Source organism: Lagenorhynchus albirostris, chromosome 21, assembly GCF_949774975.1.
Source record: "Lagenorhynchus albirostris chromosome 21, mLagAlb1.1, whole genome shotgun sequence".
NCBI classification, from domain to species: domain Eukaryota; kingdom Metazoa; phylum Chordata; class Mammalia; order Artiodactyla; family Delphinidae; genus Lagenorhynchus; species Lagenorhynchus albirostris.
Genome location: NC_083115.1, coordinates 20,825,034 through 20,852,744, shown reverse-complemented (window position 1 = coordinate 20,852,744; position 27,711 = coordinate 20,825,034). Strand labels below are relative to the sequence as shown.

The following is a 27,711-nucleotide window of genomic DNA, read 5'->3' as shown; positions in this document are numbered from 1 at the left end:
AAATAATACATACATATTTCCCAAACGATCTCAGTACCAAATCAGGAAAACGAAACAATTATGTTTGTAAATTTAGTCTCAATTTAACCAAATATTGAATGAATTTTAAAAATGTTCCCTTTACTAGCATATTTTGAAATAATGCTGGCACAGCCATGGCTTTAATTATTGTCTTTAAAAGAGAAATTTAACCCAACAGACTAACCCAATCTATTCAAAAGAAATTTGCAAGGGGTCAGAAGTAATAAGAGGAAAAGACTGAGATACCTTTAGCAGAACTGATGTTTTCTAATAGGGAAAACTAACTAATTCAAAAATTCAAAGACGAGAATACATAAAATCTGGAATACATGAAATCTGAAAATGACTGGACTTGTATTTGTGATTATTGATACCACCATAAAACACTTAACATGCTTCTATAATGCACTGTCATTTCTGCAATGTTTCTCTCCTTATCCACCACTTTCCCCCCACCCGCCCCTCAACCCCCAACCCTCTGGAAGAAAACATAATGGGGATCCACTCTCCCAAATACCTTTACCAAGACACAGGGAGGCAGCTGACCTCCTCCGCAAACAGCATTTTATGAGGTTCCAAACTCAAGAGAAGTAAAGCATGAGACTTAGTTATTTTAAATGATCAAACCAAAGAAATAGATAAAATTAAGAATGAAAAGAGTGATAAAAATCATCTAGTCCAGCCTCTAACTTTACAGATGAGGAAGCCAAGGTCTAGACAGTAAAGACTTGTCATTAGGCCACAGAGCTGGAGTCAAAGTCATAAAAGGAACCCCACGCATCCCCTGAAACCCCAACCTACCTTCAAGTGCAGTACCTGGAAGGAAAGTGAAGAGGCTGCCTTAAACCAAATTCCAGTAGGAGTGAAATATGGTTTCTGATTTGTGGGAGAGATGACTGATACCAGGAATAGCAAGAGTCAGTGATACAACCTCAGAGTTAACCATTTGCCATAAATTCTAAGAAAGCTTAAAAAGTACTCCTGGCCCTACCTTACCTTGCTCTCCATGACTCTGACTTAATCACACATCCCAATCACTGATGAAGAATACTACTCATTTCAGAATTAGAGAGGGAAACAGGATTTCCAGACAATGTAGGTTCTATTCTCCAAATCTGTCACTTATAAGTACTAGTCTTCAAGCAATATAATCCATCATTCTTACAGTGTTTTTGTTAACTGTCCCAAGTCTGCATTTTAATAAATGTGTAACTGCTGGTGATTTATTATTGTCAATGCCTCAGTTTCCTTCTGTATAAAATGGGGAGGATAGATGTGTCGTAAGGATTAAGTGATTAGTATTAAAAATAAAGGTAATTACTACTACTAAGTCTATTTTGATGCTTGAGAAGCTAAAGCAAAGCCAAGATTTAGAAAGATTCTTAAAGAGGTATGACACCTGGGCTTCCCTGGTGGTGCAGTGGTTGAGAGTCCGCCTGCTGATGCAGGGGATGTGGGTTCCTGCCCCGGTCCGAGAAGATCCCACATGCCGCGGAGCGGCTGGGCCCGTGAGCCATGGCCGCTGGGCCTGCGTGTCCGGAGCCTGTGCTCCGCAACGGGAGAGGCCACAACAGTGAGAGGCCCGCGAACCGCAAAAAAGGAAAAAAAAAAAAAAAAGAGGTATGACACCTTAATCCTTAACCTTGTACTTTACAAGGAAGTTACTACTACTCCAAAGAGAAAACTAGCTAACAGAAACCACATTATGATGAAGTAGTGTTTGAAGCAGAATTATTAGAATCACTTAAAGACCAGGTGACTGACTAAACTAACCTAAGTGCTCTGAATGGAATGCTGCAGAGCAAAAGAAACGTAGACATTTTCCACTGTGGCCACACTTTCCAAAGGGGCACATAAATAAGCTGTTTCGACTAACAGTATAAAAAATATGTTAAAATGTGCACAGCATGCATCCAGACTGCTGAAGTGGTCACTGAGGTCTAAGCTATAAAGTCTCATTTCAAATATGACATGATAATCAAAACTAGGAAAAAATCAAATTAGAAATGTCTGGAGCAAAGACAGAAAACATTATGTCCATCGCTGCCCCTGATATTATCTCCTTCCCCATTTATGTGCATCAAATTTTGATCAAGTTTCATCAAATTTCCAAGAGTCATTACAGATTTACAAGTTAAAGCTAACCAAGTTCAATCAAAGTCATTCCTAGAATATACCATACTTACTAAAAAAAATTTAAAGACTAAACTGTATACCTATATTACAGTTAATCCCTTTGTCTCCAAAGGTACAAAATTATCAGTATCATATGGAAATAAGGAACATTAGAGATTTCCTTATCTTAGACCTGGGTACAGGAAAATGAAGCATATACCTCCCAAGATTCTTTTCAAAATATCATTAATTTACCTTCTAAACTGCTAAAAATTGTAACTGTCTCTAATTCAAGACTTTTTATGATGTGCAAGTACAAAGAAAAACTTTTTTGAAATAAAAAACTTGCTTCTCAGAGAAAACAACTTACTTTTAATGATTTTTTAAAAGCAGTTAAAACAGCAACCTTATTTCAAGGGTTTATATCTAAAAGAAAGTCTATTACCAAAGAGGAAAATTGGGGTGGCAAACCATCAAAACAGAAAGAGCATTTTCCTTCTTTTTCTCCTTGTCACCAGTGATGACCTGCTATCACAGAGGTCCCCAAGGAGCTGGGCATAAAGCCTGGACTGGGATAAAAATTCACAGTGGGACTTTCGGGAGAGTAGGGCAGTCAGCAGCAGGGAAAAAGGAGCACCTGCACGGAACTGGGAGGGCAGGCAAGCTAGACCTCTCCTTGGGTAAGACAGGGCTACACCCTTCCCTGGGTCTGACTGTCCTGCATCCCCACCAGTCGCTTCTGGTCACCGACCACAAGCCTCCAGGTGACCTGGCCCCTGCTCTCTACCCCCTTCATCGCAGACGTCCAGCCACAAAGCCTGTTTGTATTTCGGAGCTGCTATTCCCTCTGACCAAAAGTTGCCTTCAAATGGCTGGCTCTGCTTTCCTGTCATTCAAGTCCCCGCTCACATCTCCTCAGAAGTCCTCCCCTGCCCACTCCATCTAAAGAAGACCATCTACACCCTGCAGAAAACCACCGACGCACTGCACTGTTTATTTTCTCTACAGCACTGCTAAGCAGAAAGTATGTGTTTATCTTCTTCTCGATTTGTCAACGGTCTTCTCTCTTCAGAAAGAGAGCTCCGGGAAGACCACAGCACTGTGTATCTCATACAATGCAGAATCCAGAGCACCAGGAATGGGTTCCGGTAGGTAGGGGGCTGTCAATAAATAGTAATTAGCGAATCAAAGAAGGAAGGAAGGAAGGAAGGAAGGAAGGAACTCTCCATGGAGGCCTTTTTTCATCTTCTGAATCGTGCCTCAGAGAAATTCTCCCAAGGATTCACCTTCAAAGGACACGGATGATTTCTCCAAAGTCCTCATCCTTCAGGGACCCACGCAGGATTTGAGAGCGCTGAAGTGCTTTCCACCTCCTTCCCCCTCCCCACATTCTCATTTCTCCACAACCTCCTTGAAGGGTTCTTTCTAGGATGGTCCAATCAACTGGTTCTTCTCCTTAAGGTCAAAGATCCTTCAAGGGTCAGCAGGGCTTACTGTTCGATTTTTATTCCCTTCACTCATCTTCTGGACTTAACCTTCTAGGGATCAGAGATCCCTCTGAAAATATGAAAATGGTGCAATTCCCACAGGGACTTCCAAAGCCTTCACAGAAAATTTAAAAAATAAAATCACAAGATATTGCATATAAAATTTAATAAAACTGAGTTTTCCAGTTGTTTTCAAGGGTTACAGCACAGTAAGATTACTACTTGATTAACTCCACTGAGCCAACACATATCATATACTTATGTGACTTATGCAACTAACTGAATATGCAAATTAACAGTTTACATGGAACTTTAATAGATGCTTACCTACTTAAGAAAATAAGCTAGAACTTCTAATGTTTACCATATTTAAGAATGTATTAATCTGTAAGAAATTCTTTATTCCACAGGAGCCTCATCTACCCAATTAGGTCATTATGAATTATGTGTATCTGGCGATAATAAACTTTTCAAAGAGTTTTAAGATTATACATTTTTTTTAAAGAGCTAGACTGAACCTTCCTTGCAGACGTACTATATCCAATCCCAGACCGAGGATCCACTGCACAGCGCAGTTAGTGCTTCTGTGCTTAACACCGTGAAATGAGTGCTTTAGGAAGGCCAGGCCTGTGGCTGTGAGAGGGAGAAAAAGTGCTTTTGTAAATCTCCCGTTGGCTCCCATACAGGACTCAGGAGCTACTGCAAACTGTGCTTCCCACCTAGAAGAATGTGCCTGCCTTCCACACCTGAACATTCTGAGGCACAGAAAGTGGAACTGACGCTTGGCCCACTTTCAATAGAATGAAATCACTAAGAAACTTCTGTAGGAAACTTTAAATAATTACCAAGCATTTTCCAAAGCAATCAACATTCTTTCACAAGTGAATGACCATATGTTAATCATTAACTTGGGTGTGTGGGGGGGTGAAACTGGAAAAGAAAAAAAAAAAATCACAGGTCCCTTCACCCCACTAGTATTAATGGCAGCAGAGTGAAACACTTTCAGACAAATAATGTGTACACGGTAATAAAGCTAAACAAAAACTTAACAAATTAAAAAGGGTAACCTTTGGATAGAGTACCATATTTAATAAAAGAGGCGTGGTTTTCATTTACTATTCTGAGTTCAGTTTTGACTAAACTGAAAACGTCAATCTCTTAGTATTTTTGGCAACTTCTTTTATGTCCAAAGTCAAGTCATGAATTTTGGGAAATCAGCAGGCGAGCCCCATTTGTGCGTGAAACACTGTATCTAAGAGGATGAAAGTCAACCAGTGCCCTAATCCCTTGGGCAAGAAAGGTAAGTATAGACCCGGAGTCTCAAAGCCAGAAATGATGGAGAAATCACCAAGAAGCACATTCCTGTCTTATCTGGCTTGACTTTGATTCACCTCACCTTACTTTCATCACAGGAAGGACAGTCCAAGGGCATTACTCTCAGATCAAACAAAGCAATCCAAACAGGCAGAGGCAGACACATGAACTCTTCTCACAGGGAAAAGATGAACAAGCCTGACATTTCATGAATGAATAAGCTGTAATGAAGCATTTCATTCTGTGTCCTTAAATAAAATTTCAAAAAGCTGCTAGAATATGGGACTGCAATAGAGAGCGTTAACCACTGCAAGAGAGGGAATCAACCGCGAAGCCAAACATCCATATTTTTTAGTAAGAACATGAGATGCATGAAGGCCTACAATTTCCTATTTCAAAGGAAAAATCTTCATTCAAAGATTTTCTTAAAATCACAGCAGATTTTGCAACCAGCAAATAGTGGCCTGGGATTGCTTTAGTGCCTTCAGCTATTCCTTAGGTAAGGATTACGCAGTCAACATTTTTTTTTCACTCCAGTTAACTTTTCATTTGAACACAACTCAGGTGTTCCTTTCTTTAACTTTTTGAGGCGTTTAGCTAGCATTTAGCTAGCAACTTTCAACTTTCAAGCCAGTAACGTTAGCCTGTATAACACTGGATTCTGCGATTGTAACAGAAGTCTGCTTTTCATAAAGCCAACACATATTTGGTTACTTAAAAAGCAGTGAAGACTTCTTTGTTAACTTTTACCACAGACTATTTTATTTCCTTTAAATTAGGTAAGAAACATTCTCTCTAATAAAAAAAAGAAAACACTGGCAGACCCTGAATTCTCTGGTCCATTTGGTAGGTTTCTTGGTAACATCCAAGTTTTGCTTCTGTATTTGTAAATAAGGGTCCATTTCGAAGCACCCAGATTGTGGGAATCTGCTATAAGGAAATCTACTTCCCCTAGTGAAACAGCCAAATTTTAATGTTAAAAAAAACCCACTATTCTAAATTCTTTGACTTTCTGACTCACTTATGACAATCCCTGAAGCTAGAATTCAAATGTGTACGGGAAGTTAGCGTTGGGAAATAAAGCCCCAAAGAGCTGTAATCAACCAACTATTCCACTAAAACAGACTACTGTCTGGTTTAGAAAAATAATGGAATTTTTACTTCCAGGTGATCAAAGATGCATCCATTCAGTACTGTCGCCTTTAGAATGAGTCCCCCACGGTGCATATGGCAGAAAGTTTGTGTACTATAATTATTTGTGAATTTTCTTCTCCACCCGAATTCTAAAGAAGCCATGTAGAGATTTTCTTTCTTGCATGCCTCCTCCCATCTTTATCATTTTATTGGTAAATTAGACTTTAAAATGCACTTTTTCAGTTAATGCAATTATAAGTATGCAATAGGAAGCTAACAAAAAATAAAATACTTGTGGATTTCCAAATGAGTGTTCTTTTTTCCAAGGGCTCAATAAAATCACCTCAGCACATTTAAATCAATATTAATCTCCTAACATCTGGGTCTAATCTGTTTAAATGCAGCACAGCACTCTGTCTCAATTGCAAATCTAATTTTAATATTTAATTCCTAGATCTACTGCCTAAGTCATTATCTTAAAACTTCGGATTTTTAAAAAACTGTTCTTCACGCAATTCTCTTTGAATAGAAACCTATGTCTTTTATCAGCTTCACAGTCTCTCCCAGGTACTTAATTTGAGTTAATAGCTGTGAAGGAATTGCTTATTGCCTGATAACAGATCTTGCATAATCTGTTCTCAAATCATCCCATGAATAAGATAATTTGTTTTAATTCAATCACTATGCCCCTCAGTATATATAAACTATGGACGTGGGACTATGGATGTGGGATAGTGAATTAATTTACAAGGACCACTTAGGGAAGGAAGAGAGAAGAATTTGTATTCTTGGTTTTAACAGTAATATCACACTATTTGAAAAGCCTCACAGCAGCTAACCTTAGAAATTCATACTAAACATATGCTTTTATAGAGTAAACAGTATTTAACCAAGTGAAATAAAAAGTAAACTCCCATTTTAGAGTTATTTTTTTCCACAGGACCTTTAGCACATAAGAGATATCATACATTAAAAAAAAAACAAAGAAGCATTAAGATGCCACTGGGGACAAAGATTAAAAAAGCTAAATTAAATCAAAGAGTACAGTCTCAAAAAGTTTGTTTACAAAAATTAGAATTTTCAAACACATAACCAGAAGTACAGCCACAAAATTAACAATCACCATTTCAATTATGATAGTTCCCTGATTGAAGTTTTTTCACTAACAATATTGGTACCTTTTTGGGTTTTGTTTTTAAATCCAGATAGTCAGTGGCAGCAAGAATGCAGAGAGATGAACTTTCTTAAACTGCTGATGAGGCTTTTATTTATGGGTAAAAATGCGGCAATTTGTTTTGTAGCAAAAACTTTAAAAATTTTTATTTCCTCTGACCTAGTAATTCCACTTCCTGGAATTTATGCTAGGGCAACAGAGAAGCAGTACACGTACAAGGAAATAATTTAAGTGTTCAAAAACTTGGTATTGTTATACATATTACAATTAATCTCTGTGATGGCATACTATATTACCAAGAATCACGTTCTCTAAGAATATTTTAAAAATCACAAAAGGTCCTGGATGTGTATATTGAAAGGAAGTCAACAAAGCAATACGCACAGTGTTAAGTTTACTTTTTAAAAAATCCAGCACTTGGAGCTGTATGGGTGTGTGTGTGTGTGTGTGTGTGTGTGTGTGTGGGTGGGTGGGTGGGTGGGTGTGGGTGTGTGTGTTGTGTGTACACAAGTTAGGAAAAAATTTCAGTGGTGCTCTAGGCAGTAGAACTTTAAGAAGTTTTTTTTTTCCTTCTTCATAATAGTCTACATTTTCCCAGAGCTCTACAATGGTTATATAGTGTTTTTTTTAATTGGAAAATAAAGTTCATTTTACAAATGCAAGTGGTTCCCTGCCAACTTTGCCCAAATGCTATGGAGAGTCAACTCTTCAAAGAAAAGAATCAATATTATGTAATCATTTTCAAACTCCCCTTTTAAGACCTTAAAAGGGGACTTCTAAAGCTAACAGAAGCCCCAAGCAGGAAATAAATTTGCAACTGAACAGATGCACTCCCAGAGAGGGGTGCGATGCACCTTCGGTGGCTTTGGCAACAATTTCCTTTTATTATTCCTTCGATTCCAAGTGCTTTTCAATCCAAGAAGCCTGAAAAAGTTAATAGGTCCTTAATAAGGACTCTGCTCCCAGAACTGATTCCTGTTCATAAGGTAATCTGGAGACCCCATGTGGCCCTTTCACACCGGCTTTAGCAAATTCCCTGCAGTGAGGTGGCCCCAAGGCAACTCTGTTTTCCGAAGACCAGGCTGTGACCTAATCAATAGGGCTCAGAGCAAGACAATCCCTACATTCTGCAGTCCTGAAGGGGGGAGGGGGGGCGGGAGGAGAGTTCAAGCTTTATTGAGGAATGCTATTTACCTGTCACCGTGATGGTTCACCCGGCAGGGGTTAAAAAAAAAAATCTCCAGCTGCTTTAGCAGACTCCCGGCCAGCAGCCAGCACAAAATAAACATATTTACTTAAGCTTCATTCACAAGTTCTGATGTAAAACTGTTAAAGCCCCAAAGCAGGTAGATCTGTGAGATACCAGGGCAGCAGTGGCAGCTTGCATGGTATAGCAAGTTTTAACCGCCTGTCCATTCAAATGCCATGAAGAGTGTCATTACTAGAACATGACAGGAAAAAAATCATCCCAGTATGCACATCCCAAAATTTACACAGAAGAGTCCCAAAATATGAACTTTTTAACTCTGAAAAGAATTAAAACTGAAGCAACACAACGGCAAGTTTACAGAAGGACTACTTTTCATCATTGCCCTTAATCCCAAAGAGAAGTATGAAAAATATAGGTTTTGGGTTACAAAGGTTAACAATTTCCCAAGCCCATAGGAACTTGTCTTTTAATTACTACAGATTTTGCTTCATTTGGAAATGGAAGACCTGGTCTAATCACATCTTTTGGAAAAATCACTTGGTAAAAACTGTCTTAAGACAACAGATACATTTACATAAAGAAGATTTAGCCCTCGAAGGTCAAATCAAATTAGAATTATGCTACCAACCCCAAATACATACCCAAAAGGCAATGTGAATGGGACTAGTTTAAAAAGAGATGTTTATCCTGAAAAAAAAGACACTTGATTCACTCAGAATTTTACAAAAGCTATCACTAGACAATTTTTAATTGAAAACAAAGCTCTAATTTGAAATTAACTATTAGGTTGCTTTCCTACATCCACTAACACAAAGCAAGAGACAGCCCAGGTCAAATGACTGCAAAATGAGTCTCCATCCAGCTTTAACACTAGCTTAACATCACAAGAATTGCTTCACTGTAATATTTTTACACACCAGGATCTAAGCCAGCAGCACCTTTGACAAAGAAATTTTCTGCAACACCAGCATAGTGAGTTTTTAACATCCTCACCGAATACCATCCCAAGAAGGTATCTGCTCCTAACAATACTAAACTCGTCACGCAGAACTACTTAACTCTTCCCACCACCCCTTCCCAGCAAGGGTGCACCAACCAATCATGGAAGAACAGACATGGGGCCATCACCTCACTGGGTGACTGAGCCTTGCTTTGAATTGACAAATATTCCTCAGAGTCGTTGAGCTCCACACAATTCTCTCAACCTGTGCTGCGCTGGAAGTGGGGCTAGTCCACACAGAGATGTGCTGTAAGTGCAAAATACACATCAATTCAAGACTTCATGTGAACCCAAAAACATAAAAGGTCTCATTAACACTCTTTTATGTTGATTACATGCTGAAATGTATGTTAAATATATTGTCAAAACTAATTTCACTTATTTAATGTGTGTGTGTGTGTGTGTGTGTGTGTGTGTGTGGCATTTAGAATATTTAAAATTATATACATGGACGGTCCTACTGAGTAATGCTGCCTTAATCTGTAAACAAACTCTTCTTTGAAGATTTGAAGAATAAAAAATAAAAGTAAACACTGGCAGAATTTATACAATTCTGCAAATATAAGTTGTGAATATAGGCTCACTTTTTTCATATGGGCAATTGCATCAGAATAAAATGCTTAAACAATAGGGTACTTCTAATAAATGGTTTTATAGTTTACTCTGGGGCACAAATTGTTTTGTTGTGCTTTGTTTTGGTTACACAGATTGTACTGATTAGGTGTCTATCATAATGCAGATTCACCTCTAATCCCAAAATAGAGAATTTAAGACTGCTATTCTCTTAGATAAAATGATCGTCCATATACTCTATTCAAGATTCATTATCTATTAAAATATCAAATTTTAGGTCAGCATCTCTAGACTAGGTTTCTAATGAAACCTAAATTAAACTTCTGTTATAGAATCTTAATTTCATCCTATGAAAGAATTTTATTAGAAACAAGAACATTCATTTTGATATTTAATGATCACTGTACAGCAATAAACAATGAACAAACATTTATTCTTTACTAAGGTCACTTATTCTTTTCTTCTCTAAGGAGGATTATTTTTCATTGCTTGTTTTTCTAATCTCTTTGAGGAAAATAATACTTACCAGGGTTTAATTATATTTTCTTTAAAAAAAAAAAAAGATAGCCACAAGTTTCCTTTTCCACAGATAAGTCAATGTGTTCAAAGACATTAACTCCCCAAATTTCCATTAACTCCCCCAAATTACAGAAACATCACAAGGCTTAGTCAGTCAGTACATTTATGAGTTTGTTTCAAATTCTGAGATTTGAAATGTCATAGGGCATTTTCCTATGTATTCTGTTGCATATTTGTCACGTAACTCTAATACAAGCTAACTTTAATACAATACTAAGTGGCATTAAAATACATCTTTAAACTATTTTTAATATGTTTCCATTTAAGCTGAAACGTGAGCAGAGGTATAAGGAACGTGTACGAAGCCAAGAGATAGCAAAGCACCCTCCTATGTTCCCTCCCTCTTTCGATGTCCCCTAAATTGTCCCTGTACTTCCCATTCCATTTCCCCCAAGTCTTCCTCTAAGAAAAAGCAATAAATGAAATACTTTGTGACAAATTAATTAGCAAGAAAAGTGGTGTAAAAAACACCATCCAGAAACCAAAGGCTGTTGTGAAGACCTCCTGGCTACCTTTACCAGACACTCAGTATCTCTGCCTTTGGCATTAAAATGCTGTTCAAAAATTGGGATCCTCAAGTTCCCTGGGGACAAGCCACTTCAGAAATCTTTGTGATAAAAACTGAGAAGGAGTAAAGACTATGATTTTGGTGTCTTTACTCTTCATGCATACTCCTGGTATCTTTGATCAAGTTCTAGCTTACACGGAAATATATTTTAAATAACTTGAAGAAGTATTTTAAAACCATGAAATGTTTTAACAGCATTAAAAACCTTATGTATAGCTGAATATGTAAGGTAGAAATTTTTCAAGAAACTATAGATATTTTTTACAGACAATTTTCAAATGCCTTTAAATTCTTATGTACATTTACTATTCAAACGGAATTTCCTCGAAGGGAAAAAACCAGCTAAAGTGGCTGTGATAGACTGAAAAATGAACACAATACTTTGCAACGCCTCCCGAGAGGTGGAGTCTATTTTTCTACCCACTGAGTCACCCTGCTCAGCCAGGAATGTGGGAGAAGTGACAACATAAGAGTTCTGAGTACAGGCCTCAAGAAGTCTTGCTGCTTCTGTTCTCTAGCTCTTAGAACCCTGAGACTATTATGTGAACAAATTCAAGCTGGTCTGCTGGATGATGACACATGTAGGGGCTGTACTCCCGGCCCGCAACCAAAATCTAGCCAACTCCCAGAGGCTGAGCCATCATGCTGACAGCAAATGACCCAACACATGAGCGAGCCCAGCTGAAACTAGCAAAGGAAAAACCCAGCTGAATCCAGCCACAACTACCAACCCACAGGATTGTAACCTAAATAAACTTAGGTGGTTGTTTGAAGCCACTAAGTTTAAGGTGGTTTATTTCCCAACAAAAGGCTAAATAACATGGTTCTCTGTGACTTGCTTCACGGTATTTCACGTCGGCCAAAGATATAATGAAAGTTTCAATTTGGCTTTGGATTTCTCTGCATTTACTCCACTAAATCTTCTAATCGTTCTCATTAAACCTAACTTAAGCTAGACATCATCTCTCCATTTCTCGTAACTCTCAACTGGTTCTCAGGCACCAAAATGTGCCTCTCCGAACAGATCTCTACCCAAATACACAGAGAATAACTTCCACAAAGGTTTCCTGCCCTTCCTTTAATCATCCTAAAGCGTTAGGTATAAATTAGAAAAACGAAGTGAACTGAATTAGCTACTGCTAACCGTCTATTCATATGTATGAAAGGTTTAGAATTAGATGCCCTAAGCAAGAAAAGTAGACAAAGAGCAAATAAGAATTGTTTTTAAAATTTAGATGCAGTAACTTAGATGAGGAAAATATTTTTAGTTTTTACATATATTACTCTCCTTAACATAGTCAGTCTGCTCATTGAATTTCTCCTTAATTCTACTAGGCTTTAAAAGAAGGGTTTGCTATAAGTAAATAGCACCCCATTAACAGAAATAACCAAGAGATTTACAATAAACAACAAATGGCTTTTTAGAAGAGTACATCTATATGTGCTCAATTTATCGCAGAAAACTGACAGTTTCAAAAATACTCTAGGACTCTAGAAATAATTACTTCTTTTAAGCTTTAGGAAATTCATCAATAATGATACTAGCAAGTAAAAACAGGCTCTACTAATCTGAAAGTCTTTCAAGAGTTAAATGTTTGCAAAATAACATACAATATAAATGGATGTTCATCTTTTAGTACTTAAAACAGAAGAAATATGTTTCCCAGAGAATGACACAGGCTATTCTACAGCCCAAGAAAACAACAATCCCTAAGGCAGGTATACTCACCTAGAAAGCCACAGAATTTAGGATTTCTCATTCTAGGTGTTGGTAAACCCAATCTGACAACTGAAGTTGCTTCTCGAGCCGGCAAAGTATAAACAAAAGGAATCGGCAGTGCCACTGAAGTTTTGTTGTGGCTATTACTCTAATTCTTTTGTTTTGAGCTATTTCAGAAGTATGGGAAAAAGGGCATTTTAAATGGAAGATCAGTTTTAACTGCATTAAAAGAATAGGTGGACCTATAGCACATATGACACCTTTCTACCCCTTTATCATTTTCTCTATATATTCCCAGTAGAATAAATTTAAAAGGTCTTTCCCAATGATGGTTACTTAGATATGTGTTTCCCTTTATTATTTGGTAACAATCTATTTCAAGTTCAAACTGTACCGATCCACCAAGTGTTTGCTGTGTGCCTACTACGTTCCAGGCATAGTTCTAGGCACCAGCAATACAGGCAGGAACAACACAAAGGTCCCTGCCCTCATACAGCTCCTATTGTGAGACATAAAATGACAAAAGCAGATTTTTTTAAATGTTAGAATAGTTCTTAATATACACTATGCAAAACACAGTATTTGAAAAATCATGGGCCTTAAATTATAAAGCTTTATATTCTGTAGATGTGATACTTAGTTTGACTTCTTTCTAAAACCAACAACACTGAGCTAATTAAAAACAAACATGGATATTATTCATGTTCATGCTTTCCTAATCAGCTTTCATCTTCTACATGAAGTCATCACGCTGTTAAGAAAAAAATACTTTAAAAAATTGTTTTAGATCTATCCTTTAAAAGTAACGGGTTTCCACTCTGATGCCTCAACCAGCGAACTAACTTGGTTTTTACATGGCAAACTCGTCTTTTTTCATTTAAAAATGTACACACCTTCAGCTGAGGAAAAAATCAAAAGAAGAATAGCGTCATGTGACAAACATTTATTGGCTTTATCAAAAGATGACCATCACTGAACAAGTATTTACTGACTACCAGCTGTGTGCCAAGAACTGCAACAAGATAAAGATTTTTGAGACAGCTTGATGTCAACCAGTTTTAAGACTAAACAGGCAAGTAAAACAGTTAACGATGACAAGCTAAAAGCAGGGAGCTCCCTGGTGGCCTAGTGATTAGGATTCGGTGCTTTCACTGCGCTGCCAGTGCCAGGCTCAGTGCCAGGTTCAATCGCTGCTCAGGGAAACTAGCCATGAGAGGTGTGGCCAAGATTTAAAAAACAAACAAACAAACAAACAAAAACTAAAAATAAATGGATCTTAGAGAATCTTTTAACTAAGAATTTATGGTTGAACTGTTTTAAAACACTTTAAAAGTTAATTCAAATGTAAAGTCCTTTTCCAAAAAGCTGTTTTAAACTAACAAAATGTCTTCAACTTGTGATAAAGAAAACATATTACTTCACGAAAGAGTCCAAAATCACTGTTTACAAAAACTGACATAACACACTGACTGCAACTGATATGAATATCAATACCTGTAAATCACAAATCAGAAAATGTTGCCACACACAGATTAATTTCATCTTTCACTGTAAAATTATTTAATGCTCCTTTTATAATAAACAGTAGCCTTAAAAATAAGCATTACTCATCAAATTTTTTCTTTTGTACTGAATAAGGGACTATTTACAGAACTAAAACAGTACATTAAATCCCAAATGCTCTGATTTTTAAGACCATTTAAATAAAAATCCAGTCTGTCAAGAAAGTTAAGTTCAGTATTAGAAGTCTGCGTTATCTCACATTATTTTACCTTAATAAAGGCATACTAGTAGTTTGAGCTATGGAGGATTTCCACGGTAAGCTGGCAATACTAAAGATCAAATCCTGGCCCAGACAGCTGCCTACCTTAAAAACGGATATATTTTTTATTATTTTATTATAATTGTTTGTCTTTTACACCTTAATGGGGAGACAGGTTTATCTGAAGATACAGGTTTGCAAAGAACTATAGGTTATTACTTCACTTGGAAATAGCCTTGGATGACAGATTCTCTTGAATCTGTACATTTTACCCACATGTACAAATATATAGAAAAGTGACTTCTATTTGTCCATTGTAAAGGTTTACCTTCTTCATTTATAAAGTAGAAATAAAACCCACTGTATAAGCACATATTAGACTAAGTGCCATGTAATGTATGTAGAAATACTTGCAGGCTGTGGAGCATTATAAAAATGCCTGTCATCAACCACTGTCACCATCGTTATCACTGTTCTCCTTGCCCTCTGGTCCTCCCTTATGAGAGCTTCTGAGGATTGGCCACCCTGAAACCTCTAGAACAGAGGGACTTAAAACCAGAGGTCCAAGGACACTGAGGGTCCATGAACAGAGTTAGCATTTCATGAGCCCCTGGTATTGTAACCAAACTGCTGAATCTCTGAAGAGAGAATATACAGCTTTCAACAGATTCTCAAAAGTTTCTGTGGTTCTGAAAACATGAAGAACCACTGTTTTGAAGATCTGGATACAGGTATCTGGGAGGGCAGTAGAAGAAAGGCCTGACACCCCTTTCATGACTACCATTATTATACGTTGCAATCTGTTTGTGGAACAAAGGCTATGCAGCGCTATGTCAGCCACCGTGCTTAGGAGCGGGCAGAAAAATAAGCAAGACTGTGCTCTGTCTTTGAGTTCTGGGTGACACACATGAAAAAGACCAATAAACCAAAAGACTCTGAGTCAGACATATACAGAAAGGGGAACAAAGAGAAGCAGGCTAACGACCTGGTCTCAGGAAAGGCTTCTCAGAAGAGGCAACACTGGCTCATTAGGCCAACCTAACAAATATTTACAGAGTGCCTATTACATGAACCCAGTAGTAAAAGATTTAGAATCTACCCACACAAGGAGCTGACAGTTGAGAAAAGGACTGTAAATAAACAATTACACTAGAGTGATACTTGAAGTGAAAAAAAAATACATACAAGAAAAGAATTAGCTCCATATGAAGGAGAAAGCTTGTCAAGAAAGATTTATTAAAGCAGAGTTAGAGAAAATAAGAGCCGATCAAGTGGTCAGTGTGTTACCCAAAGGCAGGGAGATAGGAAACAATGGGGCCCAGAGGCGTGAGAGGGTGACAGGGAAGGGACTGGCCCCAACTGGCTAAAGCACCTGGATGAACAGGAGCTGATGAGGGCAGCACAGGCAAAGGACATGGGAAAAGGGAGGCAAGTTTACTAGGGCATCACAGGCTATGCTGAAGAGCTGGGACTTCATGTAATAGGGACACTAAAAAGCTTTAAGGAGGAGTCCGTGGAGATGGAACACCCCTGCTTAAGAACCATCTCTGTATTACCAGAACACCCTCAGTGTGTCACACCTTAAACCACATCAATTCCTATGACACTACTTAATTTAAAAATATGTATGTATGGGGACTTCCCTGGTGGTGCACTGGTTAAGACTCCGCCTTAGCTCCAGGGGACGCAGGTTCCCCGACCAGGGGAACTAAGATCCCACATGCTGCGGGGCAACTAAGCCCACGCGCTGCAATGAAGAGCCCATGCAGCCAAGTAAATAAATATTAAAATATATACGCATACAAGTATTTCAAAATTCAATGAACAGAGTATATTACCATCTAATTCTACTCAAGAATTACTGTGATGATCTAATGAGACAACAAAAGAGCTTAAAATAGGGTTAGTACACAGTAAGCATTCAATAAATGTTAACTATAATTATATACTGATGGTGATAAATATGAAGAAAGTAAGATAAGCGCACAATATGGCTAAACCAGCACAAATTAGAAAGAAGTCTTAAGAAACTACAGAAATAGCTGGGTAACTTTTAACAAAAAAAAGGAAAAATCAACTGGACTAAATTAAAAAGACCATATTTGGTAGACTTTCTCCAGCATAAAATAAATAGACACGTCTAAAGGTTCTCTTTCAACAGGTCAGTTTACTCAGCTACTTGGAGGACTAGCAATGAAACAGGTTCAATATGATAGCAGATATTCTGAGGGGAGAAAAGAGTACTTCAATTGCCAAGGCAAGTTAGTTGATAAGACTGGCCCTTGAAGTATATATGTGAATAGTTTTGACTTTTATCACTGCCGTTAAACTGGATGACTGCCAATTCAACACGTTCAGCCATGTGCCCTTGAACAGCAATCTTCCCAAGTCCATTTATTCCCAGTAACGAACGAAGACATGAAAGACCGTGCTTTGTGGCACTGTGTCCTGTACGGTGAGAATGCACTATTTACAGCAACATGGTTTGGTTTTTTAAAAACTACGTACCATGAAGGTAGCTGCAAATAAAGGAGTACACAAAATACAAACTAACAGATAATAAATACTTGACAAACCCAGACTTATGAACTAAAACAATCCAGAGTCAAAACAACAGGAACTAAATGGTTAAGAAAAAAATCCAACATGGACAAACAACTAAAGTTTAAGATCTACTCAATTTTCATAATTGGGCAAGGCAGGCAATACAGAAAGAACAGACTAGAGGTTAATGGGGTATTAAATCTCTATACACATACGCCTCTCATCAAGGTATGAACACTCAACTCTTCGACACTCTTAGAACATAAAGATGGTTCCCTGCCAAGAGGGTTGAGAAGGAGAACAGGTTCACTAAGGCTTTCATGCCACACACCACATGGTGGCGAGGACAATGGCTGAGGCCAAGGCATCGAGGACGACAATGCAAGACAACAGCTACGAGGAACTCCATGCAAAGAAGTGCGGGTTAAGCCGGCTTCAGCTACTGTGTGCATTAAATTGGTTTCAAAGGTTAGCCAGGACCCTAACAACCACCTAAAACAAGGTTTCCATGAAAAGAGGCTTCAACTAACATCCAGTACAGTTCACACAGGCAGTATTTTTATTCATGAGAAGGTCATACTTTCACAACTGAAAACACAGGTGAGACACCTGTCCATCTCCACTAGACATGGAAGCTCACCATATTACTCAACATGATTCACCCGCTACTAATCAGTTCAGTGCAATAATCTTAAATTGTTTAAGTGCTACCACTCTGTAACGCTAAAATCCTGTTCTACTAAATGTGCCAAAGAGCAATCCATCGTTCTGAGGAAAAAATGAAGGAGGAAGATTCTTAGAGTCAATACTCCTTCAAGACCAAGCCTCAAATTTAGGATTGAAGGGTCCAGCCCAGCCCAGCCCAGTCCACCCCCATTCAGCCCAGAATCCCACTCAACTTTAAATGGGCTCCCTTGGGGCATCTCAAGACCACTCACTCTTGAGTAAGAGGCAGTCCCATGCAGTGTTTGCATGCACACGCTCCCTAGTTCTGCCACTTAGTACTCAAGTGGTTTTAGGCAACTTATTTAACCTGTGAACGTTTCCTCATCGGTAACATAGGGACAACAGTAACTATCTGGTACTTGTGAGGATTAAATAAACTAATACATATAGAGTGCTTAGACCAGCACTGGTTGTGACACTCAATAAGTCTCTGTGGTTTGTTATTACAGTGACGCCCCTCATCGTTACTGTCATTATCGCCGAAAGCATGCAGCCAGAGAGCATACTTCAAGTTGTTTCCACCGCATCCCCCCCCAGGTTCTGGCCCTCACACATCATTTAGGATTGTATCGGGGCACTGCATGCCTTCACCACATGCTGCTAAACAACGTAACACCACCTGGAATCACAGGGCTTTATATCCCCACCCCTCTTCCAGCCACACTCACTCGGTACTTTAAGCATCAACTCATTAAATATCATACAAATAACTAAAGAGAAGCTGATCCTCTGTTTCCTCTTAAAACAAAATGAAATTTCCTTAGGATTTCTAATAAGATCCTATTTTCACCTTAAAATCCTCCTGCTTCAAAGGAGGGTCCCTTCCCCAGTGGGATTATTACCACGCCCTCCCTGCCCTGACTCAGATTCACAGATTCTGTACTTTCAGACACAGCAACAGCACACTGTCATCACATAATTTCTGCCAAAGCCTGATTTTTCAATCTCACTGTTGGCTAGGAAATCAGTTTCTTTTCTCTTCAACTTTCTGAGGAGGAGAACAAAAAGAACGACAGGACAGCAGCTGTGGCCGCTTAAGGGAGGGGATGGCAACACAAAAGCTCTTTCATCAGCAAATTTCTTCACTCCCTAACGGGCCTCCCACCAGTATCTAGTTAAGTTCCTGCTGCCCGGAATTCTAGACCCAGTTCCTGGTCCCACCACACTAGACCACACTTCTAGCGGCCACCCAGCTCTCAGCCACTCTTACAGACTTTTGGGTCATGATGCTTGAGCCCATTAAGAGCCTTTCTCTACATTCCACTTTCTGTCATGAGTGAAGTGGCCCTAGGAAAAAACATAGGTCCCTGACTGTATGCAGAATATCCTACTTTAAGTTGGGAAAAGGTTTTTTAAACTTGAGTGAATAACTAAAATAATAATTAAATACTCAGAGTTCTGCCAAACCAGACAGAATCCCCAGAAACATTTTCCCTCTCACTGAAGTCAACAATAAGGTTAGTCTGGACTGGAATTCCCTTCTGTTCCCATTAAACAGACTCATTCCTCCTGCATCCCATAAGGCAGGCCAGGAGCCAGTCTCCAAATGGGTGATCCAGGAATGGTGCAATAACACTCCCCTGTAATGAGAATGTAGCCAGGTTCTCTCAAGAAAAATGTAGTCCTTATTCTCCCTCCCATATTTCATGAACAGTGATTTATCTTGTTGCAACAGCTGTACTTCCATATTAATTCATTCCAAGTCTTTTCATCAAAATGTAAATTTCAATCCTGAAAGCAGGATTGGGAGTCTAAGAGTAACACACCACTAATAAGTTCAGAAATTAGCTTTTATCTTAGTGAAATACTTGGTCTCCCCGAATATGTAGTCACAACGGGAAAACACTCCAGCTTGGCTGCACTACACTACAACAGCCAAACTGAACCAAAGTACTCCACGCAGAAGGGAAAACATACCTAAAAGACATCCCATTACAATACAGACACAGGTGCAACAGAGCTGAACTAATAAACACTGCTTCAATACAAGGTCCTATTAACAAATGAAAAGAAACTTTTGGCCAAGCATTTTGCTGGGTTTTTTTTTTTTTTTTTTTTTTTTGCGGTACACGGGCCTCTCACTGCTGTGGCCTCTCCCGTTGTGGAGCGCAGGCTCAGCGGCCATGGCTCACGGGCGCCGCCGCTCCGCGGCATGTGGGATCTTCCCGGACCGGGGCACGAACCCGTGTCCCCTGCATCGGCAGGCGGACTCTCAACCACTGCGCCACCAGGGAAGCCCAGCATTTTGCTAGTTTTAAAAATTATCCTTAGTTTTAAAAATTAGCAAAAACCCGCAACGTTTTACTTGGTGCTCAAGTAGTAATTAACTTGGATGGGTCCTCATCATTATTCCACAGATCTCCAGGAGGAAGCCCCAAGATTCCACTGTGCTCAACTCTGAAGCTTACAACAAGGCAACCAGGAATGTACTGGAAGTGAGAATGGGGTGAACGCTGAGCAGTATAAAGTCAGGAAAATAAAAACCTAAATGTGAAATTACACATGCTTCCAAGATACGTACTCCACTAACATTTCTGTTAAACCTGCTTTACAACCCTCACTGTAGATTTTAAGGAGACAAAAAGGGAAGAATCTTAATTAGAGCACTGGAGATTGACTCTCTAACAAGACTGACTTTCCAAATAGTGTTTCACCTAACACTCAACCTTTCCAAACCTCAAATGGACAAGCAATCGTGTGGGCTTGGATTTATCAGAACAGTTAACTAACAGCCAGCAGCCTCTCCAGGAAAAGCATATGACCCAGTGAGAGATTATCTGATGAGTCAAATGACTGTCACCCCCATACTGCAAGTACGTGTGGCCTCCCTGCAAAGCCAATTAGCAAAAGATGCACAAAATTCAGTTGACAGGGCTGTTCATCCAACTACATATTTTAGGTAGTCCATAGAATTTCCATTTCCAAAGAAAACAACTTGTCAGGGGATGTTTCAAATTTAAGTAGGCTTTTTTTTTTTTTAAAGAAAAAGGAGGATCTTAAAAATAATAAGAACTAAATTCAGATAGCTGAATATATCCTCTGTTCTATGAGAAGCATACAAATGATATGCGTATGTGACAATGTTGAAATAGGTAAAACACCACAAAAACTCGGTTATATTATTCAACCAACACTACAGAGTTTAAAGTTAAGTCAAAGGCAGGAAGCAAACAGACCATGAGATGGGCAGGTTCGTGGGCTCCACACCCACAGCAGCTCTGTACAGGCCCACAGACATCAACCCCATACAAAACGTATCCCTAGAGGAGAAAGGAGGCTCAGCAGAAACGGGCAAGGAGCAGAGACTGAAGTTCTTGAAAGGTGCTAATGAACCCAAACTGGGCCAGGCCAACTCCAAATCACACCGGAGTTTTACTGCTGTGTCCTACGGGGTGCCCAATGGTGTCCCTGAACTGCCCCTACGTTTCTTCATCTGACAGGAACCTCTCCACACTTCCCACCTGCCTTCAAAATCAGTGAGACAAACCCCACATGAAAAATTAGCACATCTAATTTTAGTATTTCTGCTGCACAAACATACCGACTTCTCATGAAAGAATTCTATACTATGATACCAAGTGCCTTGCCGGGGGTCTCTGGAAAATAACTTGGGCTGATAATTCTGCTGCCAAAAAGAAAATATCTTGCAATGTATAAATATTATTACATCACCTTCATTCAATTTCAAAAAGCACACAAACATAAATCTGCCGCGTGCTATGTATTTTCCTCTGTAAAGCAAGGACTGCGCAATAGATGATACCTAGAAATTGCCAATTTTTCTCTCACCTCTAAATCTCAATCTTTATACCAATGCGTAACAGTTCCTACCCCACTGCCCATAATCCCAACTCATCCCCTGGCCTCTAAGTTACCACTGGAAAAGTCTGGCACTGCCGTTCAGCTTGAAAACTACTATAAATTATATATTTCAGAATAAATACTGCCTTGTTCAGTTGGTTGGTTACCCCACCTCCCTTGATAGTAAGAATATCCCAGTCTCTTAAATTTATAGACGAAAAGTATTAGTTTCTAAATAGGTCTTTAAAAAGCAACAATAAAAAATACTCTTCTCACTTGAAAGAAAAAAATCCAAAAGGCTGTGCTCATATAATTTAAGACATCAAGGAAATGTAAATTAAAATTTTGTTTCTATTTTCTGTCTGAACTTTAACTTCCAACAGTTCTCTTCACAGGCTTTCAAACCCACCTTGGAAAAGAAAAAAATAGGAAAAATTGTCCTTATGAAATTCACAAAAACACTTCATAGTTTCAGCTTCAGTTACTAAATCCTGGGTATTTTTCTATGTTGCCATTGTACCTGAAAACTAATTCATATCAGAGAGTATGAAAAGAAAAAAGATCCATTCTACTCTTCAGATGGGTGATTACTAACTGCTGCTGGTGATGCTATTTTCTCTTGAACTGAACCATTACAGGTATTTCAGATTAGTAGCATGTAACCTGCAGATCTGTACCACATGCTAGTGGTATATAATTCGCTAGAAAAAGAACCCCCTGAATAAACAAAAACACATTAAAAATTGTATAGTCTCTAAAATCACTTATTTCTAGGACAATAATTATTTTTCATGTGCTATACACCTATTAGATATGGGAGTATTGACTGAAGAACTTATTTGTGGTTATTACTGAATAAAAACTTAAAGGTTTAATGTAATTAGAAAAATACCCCTTTTAGAATGCACATATTCATAAAGGAAACATCAATGAGATTAATAAACAAACGGAACCCCACCTATGGCTGATTACTGCTGCGATTACCCAGTTTCCTTCTATTTCCACTAGCATTCTCAGAAAGCAGAACATTCAAAGCGAAAATAATCATTAATTTACTCATTCAGTCTTTAACCATTTAATGAGCAGCTTCTACACGCCAGGCACTTTTTGCTAGGTGCTGAGAACAGAAAATACATGAGCTAAAAGCCCATCCTTAAAGGTGGTTCTGGGCTGAACTGTGTCCCCCCAAGATTCATGTGCTGAAGTTCTAAATTCCCAGTACCTCAAAACATGACCGTACTTGGAGACAGGGCCTTAAAAGAGAGAAAGCAGTTAAAATGAGGTCATTAGGGAGTGGTCCCCTATGACTGGTATCCTTATAAGAAGAGATGAGGACACAAACATACAGAGGGAAGATCATGTGATGTCACAGGGGGAAGATGGCCAACTACAAGCCAAGGAGAGAGGACTCAGAAGAAACCTGCTCTGCCTTGATCTTTGACTTCTAACCTCCAGAATTGGGAGAAAATAAATTTCTCTTGTTTAAGCCACCCAGTCTGTGGCAGACCTTTGTTACAGCTGCCCCAGCAAACTAATACCACAGCTCACGCCCCATCAAAGGAGACTGATATATAACTATAAACTCTGTGAAAGGCAGCTAACTTTGAGATACGTACAAAATGTAAAAAAAAAAATACACACTCTAGCATAAATTGGCTATTCTGGATGTTCTGGTTTTTAGGACCTTATTCTAGGGGAAAGAATATCGTAACAGAGCATTGTTACCATTTCCAAGAGACATTAAATAGACTCTAACACATGTTATTTCACTTTATGCCCACATAAATCTTACAGTAATTTTGAGTGTCCCCATCTTAAAGATGGAGAAAGTCAGTTTTAAAAAGGTAATCAACTTGTCCAGACCACCAAATTAACAACTGAAAAAGCCACAATTCAAAGCCAGGTCCCCTCAGTTTGACATTCTACAGCCTACATCTGCCTTTCAAACAAAACCCCAAGAAGGTACTAAGTCAAGCAGATCACAGCATGAAGTTTTAGAACAGAGTCTTCTCTCTGTGCACTGCCTAATTTGCAGGTGTGCACGAATGTCTGAATAGCATGCTAGGTAGTGGAGTAGTCTTTTAAGTCTGCAACCTTACTAGCTGGAAAAACTCTGGAAGGGCCTCTGAAAGTTACAGCAAAACCATAAGCATGCTTCTGATAATATACAGAACAAACCTGTATATTATCAGTGGTAATGATTTCAATTTTTCTGATTTTTTTCCTACTCATTTTATGCCAACTCATTCAGGTTCCTCTAGTTCCATCCTCATGGCTTACTATACAAAGACATGTGCAACAGGACAAAAAGTATGGACATGCACTGTGCCCTACCAGAAGCCAACGGGGAATTGTGAAGGAGCCAGCACAGGGCATATTTACTTTAGAAAAAAATGAAAGGGAAGAGCAAACCACAGTAATAAAAACACACCTACCTGTTTCTTCATCTATTTTGAAAACACCAACACCAGAACCATCTCGAATGGAATAGTGGATCTCCCCATCTCTTCCTGTGTCCTCATCATGAGCTGATACCTTCATCACTGATGAACCAACAGGGACATTTTCTTTCACTACACCCTTTTCCACAAAGCTAGGAAACACTGGTGGGTGTAAGTTCTCATTCACATCGATGACTTCAACTTCAATGTAGCAAGTGGAAGACAGAGAAATGGGCTTCCCTTTGTCTTTGGCCCTCACAGTGAGATTATACACTTGCTTCTTCTCAAAGTCCAACTGCTGTACGATTCTAACTGCTCCACTGAGCTTATCCACATCAAAGTTTCCTTCTCCGTGGTCCATAAGACTGTATCTCACCTGACTAGACTGACTTAAATCAGGATCATAGGTCTCTAACCACATGATTATGGTTCCTTCTGGAAGGTCCTCTCGAACTTTCACACGGTAATTAGGGGGAATAAACTTGGGTGGGTTGTCATTAACATCCTCTAATGACACCTTCAGAAGCACCGTGGAAAGCAGCTGCAGTTCTTCTCTGGCTTGATCCCTGGCTTCAATCTTTACGTAATGCACGTGCTGTTCTTCACGATCCAAGGGGTTCACGATTTTAACCACTCCAGTCATGCTGTCAATTGAAAATTTATCTGTGTCTGTAAGAATAGAGTACGTCACATGTCCATTGGGCCCCAGATCTTTATCTGTGGCTTCAACCTGGATGATTTCACTATTTATCTCTTTGTCTTCACTCACTTCAACGAAATAGTTCTCCTGTAAAAACTCAGGTGGGTTATCATTGGCATCCAGAACTCTGATCTCCAGAAGACGCCAAGCAGCCTTCTGTGGCAGACCGAGGTCAGACACCGTAACATTCAGGGTATATCTGTCTGTTGTTTCACGGTCAAGCGGAGATAAAATTTTGAGCATTCCTGTTTCCATGTCAATAATGAAGCAACTATCCTCATTTCCTCCAGAAATAGCATAGACCAGTTTTCCGTTGAAGCCAGTGTCCAGGTCAGTAGCATTCATGAAAATTATGCTGGAACCCACAGGATGATTTTCCTTCACCTCAATACCAGCTGGAAGAGTACTTCTAAACTGTGGTGTGTGAGCATTGACAGAGTGAGAATCAAAGAAGACATCCTCAACCTCTCCCTGACTGTGTAACTTATTGGCCTGCAGGAGTTTCTCTGCCAGCATCCTGGCCACACCAGTCTCCTCGCAGTGCAAGTTTACTGGCTTGTGAAGGGCAGCCACAGTTATGTTGATATATAATGGTGTGGCAAAATTCTCTCCATCTGTAGCTGTAATTCTCAGACTGTGAAATGACACCTTTGCCCCTAAACCATTCATGAGCGACTGCTTTAATGACAATACCCCGGAGCTGGGGTTTAAGCTGAACAAATCCAGTTCATTCCCAGCTTCAGTCTGATACCGCACCAACTGCAGTTCATCCGCGTCAATGGCAGAAACAGTGGTTATCTGCTCCCCTACACCTAGGTCCCTGGGAATTGTTCCTTCACAGTTTATCTTCTCAAACAGGGGTGTGTTGTCATTCAAGTTATTGAGAGTGAGGGTAGCAAGGATTTCAACCTCCCGGCGGTACGGCAAGCCCCAGTCTGATGCCCGAATCCTCAGAGTATAAACCCGTGGCATCAGCTCGTAGTCCAAGTTCTCTGAAGTACTCACAGCACCGGTGAAATGGTTAATCACAAACGGCACGTGATTCAAATTTGCAATGCTGTAAGTCACATACCCGTTCTCACCCTCATCAGGGTCCACAGCACTCACACTCATCACCGTAGTACCAATGGGCACGTTCTCGTCAAAAGATGCTTTGTAGGCTGTCTGGGTAAATTCAGGGGGATGGCTATTTGCACTCAAGACTTTAACCAAGACTTTGGTCGAGGCTTTTCTGTCACTTGTTGTTACTTCAAGTTCAAAATGGGAGGCTTGCTGTCTTTTAATTGGTTCTAAAATGGAAATGAGACCAGTGTTGTGATTTAAACTGAATTTAGCTTTTCCAGGTGTACTTTTAAAAACATACTTCAAATGAGAATAGCTAGGTGTGGCTTTCACCATGACCACGGGTGTGCTGGAAGGAGCAAATTCACTTATTTCTGCTCTGTAAACCTCCTTTTCAAACTTGACTGGCCCAGCTTTGAACCGTGGTGAAGTCACCTGAATTACTTTTACAGAAGAGAACTGGGGAGGACTTCCTTTATCTTTCGCCTGTAGTGTCAGGTTGTAGCCGAAAGGATGACTGTCCCAATCAATGTCACCGACTGCTTTGAGTTTATACTCTTTGCTCCCTGGAGAGGTCCTCACTGTTCTAAACTGCTGAAGGAGGTCTCCTGCCACAATGCTTAAAGAAGCGACTTCCCCATTGGCACCCTGATCGCAGTCATCCACGGTTATGATGGCATACGTTGGGTCCTTCTCCAATTCCGATGGTGATAACGTCACTGCTGTTATCACAGGAGCACACTCGTTGGCCTGCTCTACGTGAACCGTCAGCTTAGCCATGCTGCTGATACCACTGCTCCCGTACAATTTCATGCCACGGTCCACAGCAAGAATTTCCATCTCATAGAACTTGGTCTCTGTGTAGTCAAGTCTACCAGTTAAAACTATGGTGCCACTGGTGGGGTGGATAGCAAACATGTCTGTTCGATCTTTAAAACTGTAGTAAAATTCTCCATTGGTGCCTATGTCTGCATCCGTGGCACTGACTCTTGCAATACTGGTCCTCAGGGCTGTGTTTTCAGGTAAAGAAACACTGTACGAGGTGGGTGAGAATAATGGCCTCAAGTCATTTGTATCCAGCACTTGTACCCTGACCTTTGTTCGTGCTTCCACATTAGTATTTTTTTCAACTGCTTTGACTATCAATGTGTAATGGTCTTTCACTTCTCTATTAAGAATAGCTGTATTTCCTCCTTTGGTCCTTATTCTCAGAAAGCAAAAGTCTCCAAGAATGTACTCTTCAGCTTTGAATAGGTTTTCATTGTCTCCTGAGACAATTTTGTACCTTAACTCCCACAATGGATTTGTAATGTAAATACCCATCTTTACGGGATGCCCAACATAGGTCTTCGCTGCAGAATTTTCATGCACTGTGACATTGTACTGGAAATGTGTGAACTGTACAGGAGTTTGTTCAAGTGCTTGGCTTCCATCACTGTCTCCAAAATGCTGGAGGAGGAGCAAAAGCAGAAGCGAGGCCAAATGCCTCCCCATCGCTTAACTCCCAGGAACCTGCAACGGAAGAAAATAAGAATCATTGCTTCAGGGAAATAAAACAAACAAAAAGTGTACTTTTTTTTTTAAGGTTTTAGACCTTTTTTTTTTTTTTTTTTTTGCGGTACGCGGGCCTCTCACTGCTGTGGCCTCTCCCATTGCGGAGCACAGGCTCCGGACGCACAGGCTCAGCGGCCATGGCTCATGGGCCCAGCCGATCCACGGCATGTGGGATCTTCCCGGACCGGGGCACGAACCTGTGTCCCCTGCATCAGCACGCGGCCTC

General features: G+C 39.6%; 1 protein-coding gene across 3 annotated transcripts in view; it reads right to left on the bottom strand.

The window, feature by feature from the left end:
• The window catches only part of FAT1 (FAT atypical cadherin 1), a 104,667-nt gene extending 77,235 nt beyond the window's left edge, over positions 1-27,432 (bottom strand). For all 3 annotated transcript variants that reach the window (XM_060136676.1, XM_060136674.1, XM_060136675.1), the window contains exon 1: positions 24,164-27,432. In XM_060136676.1, coding sequence (XP_059992659.1) covers positions 24,164-27,425 — 3,262 coding nt within the window. In that variant the 5' untranslated portion in view covers positions 27,426-27,432. The remainder of the gene's footprint in view (positions 1-24,163) is intronic.
• Positions 27,433-27,711: the final 279 nt, after the last annotated feature.